The sequence below is a fragment of the Trichosurus vulpecula genome, chromosome 9, assembly GCF_011100635.1.
Source record: "Trichosurus vulpecula isolate mTriVul1 chromosome 9, mTriVul1.pri, whole genome shotgun sequence".
NCBI lineage: Eukaryota > Metazoa > Chordata > Mammalia > Diprotodontia > Phalangeridae > Trichosurus > Trichosurus vulpecula.
The window spans coordinates 173,654,025-173,668,741 of NC_050581.1; the positions used below are offsets into that span (position 1 = coordinate 173,654,025).

Sequence of the window (14,717 nt, forward strand, 5' to 3'; positions counted from 1 at the left end):
TGGGGTTTTCAGCAACCCACTTGGGCCATAGTTTGACTACTCATTTAGTGCTTTTATTCAGTTGAAGTCCTTTTTCCTTGCAATGGAAGAGCTCCCTGCTTCCTTATGCCTCATAGAATTCCCATCTTTGCCCGTTCCCAGGCTTGGAGCACCATTCGGAGCCAGCTCCAGCCAGAGCCGCTGCCGCTGTCCCTGCCAGCCCGCCCGCCCCTGCCATGTGTGCTCCTGCTACTGCCATGCCCCCTGCTGCCCTAGAAGGAGAAGGGGACCCTCCTGCTGCCCCCCCAAGCCTCACTAGCAACAGGAGGCTGCAGGAAACCCAGGCCCAGGTGGATGAGGAGGTGGATATCATGCGGGTGAATGGGGACAAGGTCCTAGAGTGGGACCAGAAGTTATCAGAACTAGATGACCGTGTAGACGTCCTCCAGGCTGGGGCTTCCCAGTTTGAGACAAGTGCTGCTAAGCTCAAGCATAAATACTGGTGGAAAAACCTCAAAATGATGATCATCCTTGGAGTGATATACGCCATCATCCTCATCCTCATCCTTGTTTACTTCAGCACCTAAACCCACAGCAGGAGCTGCCCCTATCCGAGAGAGGGCTCCCTTCCCTCCATGGCTCTCCCTCTCTCAGCCATATCTTCCAGCCCCTTCTCCTGCCCCACCTCTGATGTGTCTGCATGTGTGCCCCACCTCATAAATAGCCAGATGTTATTTATACATATATAATATTATATATATATATGTATTCATATATATATTTATATAACTCCCAGCTTCTTTCAGGCCGCACTTCCTACAGGACACTTTTCCTGATGCCCACACCTTATTAGTGGGGGCAACTAGGTGGTAGAGTGGAGAAAGTGGAGGGCTTAGACTCAAGAATACTCATCTTCCTGAGTTCTAATCCATCCTCAAACACTTACTAGCTGTGTGACCTTGGGCAAGTCACTTAACTCTGCCTCAATTTCCTCCTCTGTAAGATAATCTGGAGAAGGAAATGGCAAACCTCTCCAGTATCTTTGCCAAGTCAAACCCAAATGGGGTCACAAAAAGTCCGCCATGTCTGAAATGACTGAACAACAACATAGGTAATATCAACACTCACTCCCTCTTGAAATTTGTATATACTTAGTAATTACATTTCTCAGTGTGCATTATATTCCTCTCACCAAAGTACAGTATGTGCTCCTTGGAGGCAGGATCGGATTTGTTTTTGTCTTTTTTATTCTTAGTGTCTAGTACCATGTAGGAAGTAGTCTGTTATTGAAGAATCATGCAGGCTGACCAAGATTACGAGTTCTCCCAGTTTGCATGTGTTACTGGAGTGTGGGAATATTCCTGTTCTTAAACTTAGTGTAGAGCAAAACGTACTGTGGGTCAATAAACCTTAGATCAGGTTGAGCTCCAGTTAAGTCCTCTCTGCAAATAATTCTTGAACTAGAGGGTTTTTTGGCCAGCTGAAAGGAAGAGGGCTTTGCCTTGCACAGGAATCCCTGAGACAGAGCGATGTTGGATCATATTGTCTTTAGGGCTTGGAACCTTTTGGATTGAGGAGCAGCTGCTGATGTTTGGGGCCATAATGAGACTTTGGACACCAGTCTCTGTGTATCCTTAAATCATGACTATGCAAGGAAACTAATTGTGAGTATTTTTTCCTTGTCAGAGGGTTCTTTGGAACCCTTAACCATTGTGAACTAAATCCCGTTAACACTTAAGTATCAGCTGTTAATAAATGCTCATTGACTATAAAGTATAAAATGAGCACAGTTGGACTACATGACCACTAAGGTCCCTTCACGTCCTGCATCTATGAACCTGTTACCTTCCTTGTTAAAGGAGAATGGCAGCAAAGGCCCTTAATCTTCCCAGGGCCTCAGTTTCTCCACATTGTCCTCCCTGACCCTGTTGTTTTATAAATAACGACAAAAATAGGAGCTTGGATTTACTCTGAGAGAGACATCTTAAATAGGTGCTCCCTCCATGCTGGTAATAGAGAGGGTAAAGGGGGAAAGGTGGCAGCCCTACACAGTTGCAAAGAGGAGGAACCTGTCCTACTTGGCGTTTCGGTGGGTGGTTTCTTATCCAGCTAAAACCTTAGGAAATGGTACAAACAACCAAGAAGACTGTTCAGTGGTTGTGAAAAGGCTTCTCTGCTTAGTAAGTCAGCAGCACCCTACCCCATCCCCACCCCAGTGTGGTCTGGGACAGTCAAACTGCTCCTAAAATCACTCAAGGGCTGTCCACTATGGTTCTGCCCTGTATTCTCTCTTGCCTAGTCCATGCCCACCTCAAGGGCTTTTCCAGAATCCATGGGGTAGAGTCAGACCATATCTGAAACTGGAGTGGGATGAGGAGAGCTGGGTGAAGCAAATTATCTATCTGTAGTCTCTTCTGAATGAATATAAATAGAAACATTCTTTTCCTTCCTCAGCCTCACTAATTTTCCAACAAGGCCCACAATTGCCCTTCCAAGCAAATTCATTCTAAGAACATGTCGTTGGTATTAAAACAACACATTAATGCAGGCTCTAATGATATTTACCCACATAGAAAGTTTGACCTTGGCCATAAAAATTTATTTCCCCAGCCTAATGGCTGACCCGTGCCTTTTGGGGTGATCTGTAGATTTAATTTGGAGCACATTTCCATAGATTTTTTTGGGAAAACTTGCCATTTTATCTGTCTATGGGGTCTCAGTAGCTTCCCATCACCAGCTGTCCTTGATTTCATTTTGCGCAGCAGGATCATTTTAAAACAGAAAGAGGCTGGGGACACATAATGGAGGGCTGTGTGAATATGTCAGCTTGGAAAATGCTTCAGAGACCTCCTTTCCAAATGGGCTGGCTCCATAGCTCCAAGGAAGGAGCAGTGAATGGGGGCTGCAGACAAAGGTACGAGACTGGAGGGAGTATGATGAACCCAAGTCTTTCTAGACCACAGGGCCCTGCTAATGTCCACCTGCAATATAGGGACTTTGTATTCTGCCAATAGTGGGTGAGCCATAGATATTTATTGAACAAATAGACGGACTGCTAAAATGAAGTAGTGAGTTCCTTATCACTGGAAGTGTTCAAGAAGAGTTTAGGTGATCGATCACTTGTCAAAGAGGGGATAGTAGTAGGTACTAGTAGGAAAGTTGGAGACTACTTGACTGTTGGATTCCTCACAGTGTGAGATACTAGGATTTGACAAAATTCTTCCTTGATATTCAGTTTGATGACGCAGATCACTAAAAGCACATCTCATAATAATAAAAATAATAATGATAACTGACATTTACTTAGCTTCATAGATGTAGAAATGAAAGGGACCTTAGAGGACACCTAGTTCCTATCTTTTCCATAAACCTCTTTTCTAGACTAAACATATTCATTTCTTTTAATTGCTTCTCATAAAGACCCTTCACCATCCTGGTTACCCTTCTCTGGATGCTCTCTAGCTGATTGATATCCCACTAAGATGTAGGATCCAGGCCTCAACACAACATTCCAGATGAAGACTGACTAGAGAAGAGGGCAGGAGGACTTTACTTCCCTTGTTCTTGAGACTAGACTGTTTTTATAACAGCTAGGTGGTGGGTGGTGGTGGCTAGAACTCTGGGCTTGGAGTCAGGAAGACCTGTACACAAATATGGCTTCATTTACTTACTAGCTGTGTGACCCTGGGCAAGTCATTTACCCTTACCTGCCTCAGTTTCCTCAACTATAAAATGGGGATTAATAATGGCATCTACTTCCCAGGGTTACTGCGAGTATCACATGAGATGTTTGTAGAGTGCTTAGCACAATGCCTAGTATATAGTAGGTGTTTAATAAATGCTTTTTCCCTTCTCTCTTCCCAAATTAAAGTAGTATTTTTAGTTGCCAATATATACTGTTGACTCCTATTGGACTCCTTTTGGAGTCATAGGATCATCGAATCATAGATTTAGTGAAGAAAAGAGCCTACGAAGCTTTGTAACCTAACTCCATTATTTATTTTACAGGTAAAGAGGACAAACTTCAGAGAGGTTAAGTGATTTGCTAAAAGTCACACAGGTAGTGTGTGATAGAAATGGGATTTGACCCCAGGTTTGCACAAATCCAGTGTTCTTTCCTCAATTTATTTTGTTTTAATTAAGAAGCATTTATCTTTCCTTCTCACTTGCTACCCCAATGAAAAACATCCCAGTATTCTTTGCCTTGAAAAGTCTCTCATGTGCTGTTTGCAGACAACCTGCTTTCTAGCTTTACCTCCTCCATCTTATACTTAAGAAAAATGGCTTTTTGGAAGCCAAGTGGAAGCCTTCACATTTACTCCCCATTAGCCCTTCTAAATACACTATTTCCTATGTGCTGTGAGTACCTGAGCTAGCCAAGGCATCAGTCACAAGGAGATCATGGAAAGAAGGGGGAATCAGAAACTGGACTACAATCTCGTATTTACCTATATTTACTACAATCTTGAGGTAGGCCAGTAGCCATCATACCCGTGAATGTTTTTCCAGGGTTGATGGTGGGATAGGAAGAGAGAAGAGGGCAGGTCAGGGTGACTCAAAACCACTGAGTGTGTGGACGTTTCTCAGAATCTGAGACACTGGCACCTAGAGAAATATTCCTGGGCGATCCATAAATACTATGATTCTGCAATTCTCAAATTCTATTGATTTCAAAGCTGAGTTTGTTAGTAACTGGAAAGCCTGTTAAAATGTCAACTCTTTGGAACTAAACTGTTTAAAATGCCACCTTGTAGTTTCACTTGCTGTATGTATCGGGTTAATACCAGTATAAGTTGCATCGAGGTTTAAAAAACAAAGAAACCATCCATGACAGCCATGCTTTTCTTTAGCAGGAAAAAAGCATTAGGTTATAAGGACTCATTAACTGAATTTACTTGATGAAATACGAGTTGCTTTGTGGGAACACGAAGTCAAAAGTTTCATAGATATTTTATGCCAAACTAGATTTTTCAAATTTTCCAGTGTTCAAAGACTTTTTTGCAAAAACTTAAAAAAATACCACAAAAATCTCCAAACAAAACAAAAAAAGAGGAACACACAAACATCCTTGATTGGACATGGGGGTGTATTTGAAAATTCATTTAAAAATACAACAATATTTAAATAGGACTGTGGTCTTATCTGTATGGATATTCATTCCTATGATGCATATTACAAATCCAGCCATGACTGCTCATCTTATATGACTCTCCACTCTGCTTCCAGTTCATCATTGCTGGAGACCTTCTTCAAGTGACACAATGAGGGTGCCAGCAGAGCACATGGCCTTTTATCATCATTCTTACCATCCACTAATTCTTTCTTTTCACTTTAATAGCTTTTTTTTGATATCATGTTTGGCTCAAGCTATTTATCGCAATTTTTGGTTTATGTTACTTTACAGCCTGCTCACATCAATCTTGTGTTTCTCCACTGCCCTCTGAGTGACACTTGTTTTCAATTCTTCATATACATGCACACACATATAATATATTTACATACACGCAAATGTACATATGTCTTCATTTAATTTGTTGAGTCTTAAGATTGTTGAAGATTTCCTATACTTTGTCTTCCACAAGGGAGATTGGCACATAGCTTTAATTGTTTTCAGGGTGGCCCTTTTGCAAGTACATATTTGTCATACTGTCCTACCAGATGGCCAATGTCCCATGGAATGATGTTCCTTCAAGTAAGGGAACTATATCAAAGATATAGGGCAGCTAGGTGGAGTAGTGGATAGAACACTAACCCTGGCGTCAGGAGGACCTGATTTTATATCTGGCCTCAGACACTCACTAGCTATGTGATCCTGGGCAAGTCACTTAACTCTGTCTTACTTCCTCATCTGTAAAATGAGCTGGAGAAGGAAAGGTCAAACCACACAGTGAGTTGGATGTGACTGAAACAACTCGACAACAACAAAACAAAGATAGATTGATATAAGATATATTCAGCCCGTATTAGAGCTCCATCCAACCAAGGCAGACCACAATTTATGACTTAATGGATAGTTTTAGAGAGCTACCTAAGCTCAGAGAACTCAAGGGACTTCCTTATATTTGCATAGCTATAAGTATAAGAGCTGGGATTTGTAGCCAGGTTGAGATTTGACTACAGATCTAGCATTCATCTGTTATTCTAGGCTTTCTTTAATCAATTAAGCATATTTGGTCTGCATTGTATTTTTTTTTTGTATAGAAGGGTGAACCAATCGTCAATCAAGTACTTTTGGAAATGTTATAAAAGTTCTTCCTGCTGGTCCCCTGTGATTTCGTAGGACAGTTCCTTCAACATGTTCAATAAGGAAAGTACCCAACAGGTGCTGTGTCCGAGTATGTCGAGAAAAACTAGAATTGTAGAAATCCTTTTTCAAAATCCTCATCATGCTTTACTTTTAGGAATATTTCCATATTCTTAGTTGCTCACAGAATAGAATTAGGTGGAAGGATGTCAACATAGGAATGTATGACCCCCCCCCCACACACATACCCCAACTCCCAAATGGACAAGGAACAAATGAGAACTGATGGATAATTTTTTCTTGCATTGGTATCCACAAAATTGCAGTCAAACATGAAGGTCACTCAATTCCCCCAAATATTATTTGACATTTAAAACTCTTCACAGTCTACCTCCAACTTATCTTTCACAGAAGGTTACTCACCCCCTCCCCTGACCCCAACTCTACATTCCACCAAACCGAACAACTTGATATATTTTATACATGGAATTTCATCTCTTACCTCCATGTCTTTGTAGTGAATTTCATCTCTTACCTCCATATCTTTGTAGTGCCTGGAATGCTTTTCCTCTTCTGTTTCCCGAAGTCACTAACTTCCTTCAGGAAGAAGTCCCTTGTTGGTTCCCTCATTAGTGATCATTACTAAAATTACTCTGTGTTCATTCTGTGTTGTTCTTTTACAGTGAAATATAAGGATATGAGTCACTTTTTCCTTTATCACTTTGTATCCTCATCACAGAGACGTTAAACACTGATACCCTTAGTGTAGTCCAAGCCAGATGAAAATGGAATTGGGAAATATTTAACAAAATAGAAGTACAATAAAGCAAAGATAACATTGCACTTTAAAACTAAGTCATTGTGCAGCATGGCTTAGTGCCTCTCCCTCCCCATTTCTATTTCTATTAACGCCACTGACCTAACACATGCCTAGCTCATCACTGTCACTTACTTGAATTGAAGAAGGATTGAGCACTTGAAAGAATGCCCGCATTCTTGAAATGACAGATTCATTGTAGTAGGATGGCAATTGCCTGTAGATTGTCATGTTAGTAGAAAGGTTTCATTTCTCCAGCTTTTTATATTTAATTCAGACTGTTTGCCAACTTAGTGAGGAAGGTGAACCATTAGAAATCAAAAAAAAAAGGTTTGGAGTAGCAACATCGTTTTTTTTTTTGTCTCAGTTGTTTTCATGGGGAACTTTTGCCTTCATTTGATGCTCTCAAGTTCAAACTCCAGAAAGTCATTGTTTCTAGTGAATGCTAAGATGCCACCTACCTATCTCTGAGAAACTAACTGTCCTACTCCAATATGCAAACCAGGCTATATTTTCTTATCGTCCCCCAAAAGTGTGAATTAAATTATAATATGATGAAAAACTCACAGTTTGTAGTCATTCCAAATGTGGCAAACCTTCAGTGGTGCGTAAAATTATTCAGTGAACTGTGGAAAACATCAGAGCAATTCTAGCCTTGAAGCTTTTCTCCGAACAACGAAAAAAGTGCCAAAAACAAGCAAGCATAGCTAAGCATTTCATCTTGGAAGCAGCTTATTGAATTAATAAGACAAGTCAATTAATGTAATGCTCTGTTGCTTCAGGATAAAACATGAAAAGGAAAAATATGGAGCTGTTTACTGTATTGAGATCAAGCGACCATGAAACCTCCAATGTGAAATTCTTCCCTTCCCTAAATCTTCAGGAAACAACAGACATGACTCCTGAGAGTCTGGGGCAGGGTACACCAGGGTGCAGAACTGACCCAAAAGAATGGCAGAAGGGTTCTGTCTTAATCAATCCATCATCCAATATGAATTTGGAACGTTTTGGATGCAGAATTCTGTTCTAGGCCCTGGAGAAGATACAGATTTTAACTAAGCCATGATTTCTGACCTCATGCAGCTTATAGTCTGAGCTTGGACTGTGGTTGTCTATTCTTCCAAAATTGGAGAGGATATTAACAGGAAGGGAGGGTCATTTTTGTTGTTATTCAGTTATTTTTGGTTGTGTCCAACTCTTTGTGACCTCATTTGGAGTTTTCTTGGCAGAGATACTGAAGTGGTTTGCCATTTCTTTCTCCAGCTCATTTTACTGATGAGGAAACTGAGGCAAACCAGGTTAAGTGACCCGCTCAGGTCACACAGCTAGTAAGTGTCTGAGGCCAGATTTGAACTCAGGAAAATGAGTTCTTCTGACTCCAGGCCCATAACTCTGTCCCCTGTGGCACCTAGCTGTTCCTATGGGAGGATCGTAGGTTTCCAAATTAGGATTTGAATGACCCATGGAGGTCAGTTAGTTCCTCACCCTCATTTTACTCACATGGAAATTTATTCCCAAGAGGTAAAGGTGATTTGCCTGAGAACATGGAGAAGAAGGATTTAAACTCAGGTAGTCTGTCTCCAAACCCAGCACTTCATTCCTCTGCACCATGTAGTACAGGGGACTATGATTCTTCCCTGGGAGTAGGGCTTGGTGGAGTGACCAGAGGAGGACTTCTACCCTCTCTCAATACTACCATAGTGCCTAAAGCTGCCATTCCCTATATTCCATTATTCCTTTTCTAAGCCCCTTTCCTCATCCCCACCAATTCCTGTAGTGGTACAGGGTGAACTTTCCGGGTGATGAGCTGTCCTCTCTTGGGTAGACTATCCTCTCCTCTGCTTCCCCCTCATCTACACTAGCCTTTGTGGTATCGTTTGTGAGGTTTTCCTGACTCTGAGTCTAACACTATTCTATGTCAAGTAGCCACTGACAGATCTGTCTTCTCATTATTTTGGGATTCAGTGGTATAGATTACAATCCCTTCCTCCACCTCAATCAATCATGTGATTTTAATCCCTTTCTTCCTATCAGTTTTCCACAGGGCAGCCACCCAAAGGTCTTCCTCTAAATTCTTTGCCATTGCACAGATTTGCTCTCTTTCCTCACCTCTCACCACTGACTTCTCTAGTTTCCTTTAAATCCCAACTAAAATCCCATCTTTTTCCTGGAATCCTACCGCAGCCCAACTTGATTCCTTCTCCTTTTAATTATTTTCTATATATCCTATATATAACTTGTTTGTTCATATTGATTTGCATGTTCTCTCCACCATTATGTTGCAAGCTCCTTCAGGACAGGGACCTTGTTTTGCCTTTTTCTGTATACTTAACATGTAGCACAGTGCTTGGCATATCCTAGGTGCCTAATAAATGTTTATTGATTAACTGACTGACTAATGGGATGTGTAGCCTGACAATTGGATCTCCCTTTTTCTTGCCACATGGACAGCCCACTTTCTTTTCTGGTCATATATCTCTGTGATGGCACCACTTTTCCTGATACTTCTTCCTTGATAATGTATTACAACCCACTTCCGCCAGCACTCCCCTCTTAGTTGCACTTTGGATGAACCCCAAATCTTAATTCTTCAGAGATTGTGGTAGTCCATTATTTGCAGCTATGCAGTACACTAGAAGAGGCAAATGATGGGCCCTTTTATCAGGATATCTGTTCAAGTCTGGGGGGTTAGTAAGAATACTGAACAATTTCTCAAAGGCCATTCTGACCATTCTTCATTTCTGGGACCATTTTCCATGTTCAGTCTGTTCAAGTCATGACATCTGAATGACTGAGTGCCTCTTCTGCTATCTACCCAGATGTTTGTTTGGAACATACTAACTTGAGACCTTCTCCAGGTCTGACCAGGACGTTGATTTCTTGACCAATTTTTTGGGATACATTAAATTGAAGAAAAATTCCAAATGAGAACTGAGGTCATGGGCTAATCATAGATAAAGGAATTAGCTACCACCTAGCAGAATTGACTTTGATGTAGCCTAGCTTGCAATCTTTATTTTTTTCCTCCAGAAATGTATTTAAGTCCATTGTTTCTCTAGGTCCTGCAACAAGCATCTTACTTCCTTAGGCAAATGTTTCCTCTCCTGCAGAACAAAATTCTTGCTCAACATTTTGGCAAGCTTTCATACTCATTGGACCATCCTCTGTAACAAGGAACTGCTATAATAGATAAGCATCATATGATTTTTGATATTCATATCACCACTAATCTATTTGAACCAAGCTTAAGATATTTTGCTCACATTATACCTCGAGTCTGAACAAAAAAGAGAAAGATCTTAGTTACTAGACTAAAGCAAATTCCCCATGCTGCAGATGTTTGACTGTGTTAAGATACCTATCTTGAGGCTTAATCCTTTCCTGGGAAAAGCTAGCTTGCCCTGAAAAGGATAATCTTCCTGTATCTCTATACTCTCTATTTCTCTGCCAAGCTAAATAGGTCATCTGCACGTGAGAAGAGATGTCTTATACATAGTGACCAATCTGTACTCTGTTTTTGGTTTCACTTTCCCATAAAAAATGGTCTTCTTATAGGAATTACTTGAATGATTAATCTCACCAAGGGAAAATAGCTTCTTTTTAGATGGAGGCTTAAACCTCAAGAGTATTCAGTTAAGGGCTAGAGGTTTCACTTCGATTCCACAAGCATCTATTGAGCTCCTATGATATGCCTTAGGGCTGGGCTACCAAAGGATTATCTGACCTTATGGAGTACAAGAAGTACTAGGCATAGTAGGCATACTAGGCATAGGTCAAGAGACCTGAATTCTAGCTCCAACTCTGTCACTCTCAATATGAATTTGAATAAGTCACTAAACCTCTCCATGTCTCAGTTTCCTTAAGGTTAAAGTGGAGTTGAGTTACATGGTCTTCAAAGTTCCTTAAGCTCTAAGATTCTGTACCAAACCACTGATAGAGCCTATCAGAATGATGTGACTTTTGAGACAGTGATTTTGAATCTAATTTACTTCCTTAATATAAGGAGGCACTGAAGACTTTGCAACCTTTTTTTTGACTTGTGTTTTAAAGACCCTTAGGAATAAGTCAGAGAATTCTGGAGGACTTAGGATGGCTCTGGGTTCTGAGAGGTCAGTCTCAAGGGTCACACCATTTTTGTTGGGGGAAAAGTTAAGAACAAGTATGACAGGGCACAACAGGGTGAAAGACGGACTGAAGTAAGTAAGGTTAAGGCCCACTATTGTTTTTTCTATCTTGACTTTCAATTAGTCAACCCAAAGATACACCCCTGGCCAAGCTAGGACCACTCATAGTAGTTACATTTTACTACCACATAAGTTGTCCGAATTATAGACTTCATCACACATCCCCACTACCACCTTTATTCCAGTAAGAATTTCATGGAAATCTGATACAAATCATGAAAGGCATGCCCCTTTGGAAACGTATTTTTCAATATGACAGACTGAAGCACAGACCAAAGTTTGGGTGGATCTCAAAGCCTCTGGTGGAATACCAGTTTTCATCAAATAGAATTTAGGTCAACTTTTTCAAAAGTTAGTGACTGAATCAAGTCTTAATGTTCAAAAAATATGCTCCCTTTCTGTATAACAACTTAAGACATCAACACATCTTTCGATTATGTCTGGGGTCAATTTGGTTGTTTGGTATGTATGGGTTAATTTGGTTGTTTGAATTGAATAATACAACAAAGACAGCTTCCATATCTGTATTATTGCATTTCTGCCATCAAGTCCCATTTTTATTTTCTCACTACAGTGTTGAGATGCCCCTGGGTAGAAGGCCTTGTTTTTGTTTAGTCATTTCATCTGTGTCTGACTCTTTGTGACCCTATTTGGGGTTTTCTTGGCAAAGACACTAGAGTGGTTTGCCATTTCCTTCTCTGGCTCATTTTACAGATGAGGAAACTGAGGCAAAAGGATTCAGTAACTTGCCCAGTATCATACAGCTAGTAAATGTCTGAGGCAGTAAACTCACAAAGAGAAGTCTTCCTGATTCTCTGCTCCATCCACTGTACTACCTAGCTGCCCTTAGAAGGTCTTACGAAGTTGGAAAAAAATTGGGTATGGTGCCAGTAATGGATGGAATATCTATTGTTTAAGGACTATTATCTCTTTCATGAGAATGGGAGCTCCTTGAGAGTGTTCTATGTATCTCCAATGCATAAAACAATTCTTGGCACATAGTAAGCACTTAATAAATGCTTGTTGATTGATTGTGACTAGCCTAGTTGAGTTTGGAATAGCTCTTCACCAGAAGTTTGGCTGTAGGTGGATTAATTTTTCAGCTATGGAAACTCACAGGAATTGTCTGCTAAGGTAAAGAGGAGTCATCATGACCTATGTTAGTGGAGATTGTATCTATACTGATGAAATCATAAAAAACTTGAAATATTTTTGAATTCATAGTGTTGATATGAAAACATTGAAGAAAAATGTAATTCCTTTCAAATTCCACATTGGGATTTGTAAAGTGCTTGTTCAATTGAGACAGAAAAGGACAGCTATGAGAATCAATATCATCTTTCTCTTATTTGAACAAAGGTCAATATATCTTAATTAACTAACTTGGCCATCCAAAAATTCAAGAAAGAAAAATGTTCTCTAGAAGGATTCAGTGAGCACAAAAGAATTGTTTAGATGGCAGTGTAGAAAGAAAAAGATCTAGGGAAGAGATGTTTAACTTGGGGACTGTAAACTTTTTTCTTTAAAAAATTGATAACTGTACTTCGATATAATTAGTTTCTCTTGCAATACAAGGCACTTTATTTTATGCATGATTAAAATATTATTCTGAGATGGGCTCTCTAGACCTCAGCAGATTGCCAAAGGCATCACAAAAGGTTAAGAAATCTTGATGTAGGGCTTTAGTGGATTGTAAACTCAATATGAGTCAACAAAAAAGTCAAAAAGGTTAATAGAAAGACATAACTTCCAAGTCTCTTATCCCTTGCCACTGTTAGACCACATTTACAGTAATATATTCAGTTCTGAGAACCACACTTTAAGAAGGCAATTGCAAAGCTGGGGGGTGTCCAGTGCAGGGCAACCATGATGGTGCAAAGGACTGAACTTATGCCATATGAGGAACAATTGAAGAAATGAGAAGTGTTTAGGCTGGAGAAGAGAAGATTTAGCAGGGACATGGCGACTGTTTCTGGTATCTATATGGAAGAGGGATTAGGCTTCTGTTGTTTGCCCTAGAGGAGAAAACTTGTAGCAATGTAAGTTGAAAAAAGCCAGTGTAGCTTGAAGCCAATGAAAACTTCCTCATAATTAAAGTTGTCCTAAGGTGGACTAGACTGCCTCAGGAAGATTTAGATTTGTTGTCACTGGAACTCTTTAAGCAAAAGGTTGAATTACCCCTTCTTGGGTATATTAGAGTAAGGATTTTTTTTTTTTGTTTTAGGAATGGGTTGGGCTATTAGGGGTGGGGAACCCGTGGCCTCAAGGCCCTTTGAGTCAGGGCTGCACTTGAGGACCTAGAGGTCCACATGTGGCCTTTAGGTCGCTGGTTCTCCACCCCTGGGCTAGACAATTGATATCTGTCAGTCAATAAACATTTATTAAAAACTTACTATATGCCAGGCTCTGGAGATACAAGGAAAGGCACAAGATAGTCTATGCCCTGGAGGAGCTCACCAACTGATGGTGTTTTTCCTTTTGTTTTGAAACTCTGTGATTCAAGGATTACCACTGATCACTCTGCTATTTAGAGTTGACCCAACATTGCCATTTGTTTGATTTTACACAGGCTGAATTCCATCATGTGCTTTATGGCCTATTTTATTGAAAAAATTCTGGTAGCCTAAAAATTAATTGTATCTCCTGACTTCTGTCTTAGGCCTTGCTGTCACTGGAGGCACTTTGAGATCATTTCACAAATAGGATTGCAGTTCCCAAACTTAGACCTGAGACACATTTGAATGCTGCCTTTGGGTATTTTCTCTAATAATTGGCCAGGCAAGATTCAAGTCAAAAAAAAAAAAGATATTATGAAGCTTTTCCTGACCCATATTCAGGCCAGGGTTATTATTATTATTATTATTTCTTAAATTCAGCCAACTGTCTACTTTTTAGATCCACAAGTCTTCTTGTGCCTAAAGGCTGAGTTGAATGCAATATTAAATGAAAGGGGAGGGGGAAGTAGGAGAGGGAAAAAAAGCTGTTTGAGGAAGTAAAAAGCACCAAGGCCTGATCATTGGTCTTAAACAGCTTTGAAGCTTTGTTTTCCACCTCTGCCTCAAAGCAGCATTGAATTATAAAAATGTTGTAGTCCTCCCTCCTGAGAAATACATTATTGAACCATAACAGGGGCTGCCAATGCTGAGAATGACTGCACATCCTATCCATATTTATTGGGCAAAGACAGAATCCTGCAAATGTTTAATGCATCATTGGATCAAGAGGAGGCTTCTATATCTCAGGCTCAAAAATGGAGATGGAAGAGGGTAGTGCTGGGGCCTAACAGATATGTTTCAAAAACCCACTGAAGTGCTGTCCCTGCCCAGGGGAGAAGCAGCTAATTGTTGTTTTTGGAATTCCAGAAGATAACACATTGTGCTGATACTTTTGAGCTCAGCAAGCTTTCAAGTCCAGCCAGTGGGGAGTGTTGCCTATTGATTGTCATCCCAGTCAAATGGGGAGCCCATTGAGAGGTTTGGGGTTGGTATGCACT

General features: G+C 40.4%; 1 protein-coding gene across 1 annotated transcript; it reads left to right on the forward strand.

Moving 5' to 3' along the window:
• The first annotated feature begins 215 nt into the window (after positions 1-215).
• LOC118831873 (vesicle-associated membrane protein 2-like) lies at positions 216-582 on the forward strand. The gene has a single exon (XM_036739341.1). The coding sequence runs from the start codon at positions 216-218 to the stop codon at positions 564-566; it is 351 nt and encodes a 116-aa protein (XP_036595236.1). The 3' UTR covers positions 567-582.
• The last annotated feature ends 14,135 nt before the right edge of the window (positions 583-14,717 follow it).

Bases quoted from the DNA above. Each gene is read 5' to 3' on its own strand.
- LOC118831873 (XM_036739341.1), top strand. From the start codon at position 216: ATGTGTGCTCCTGCTACTGCCATGCCCCCTGCTGCCCTAGAAGGAGAA.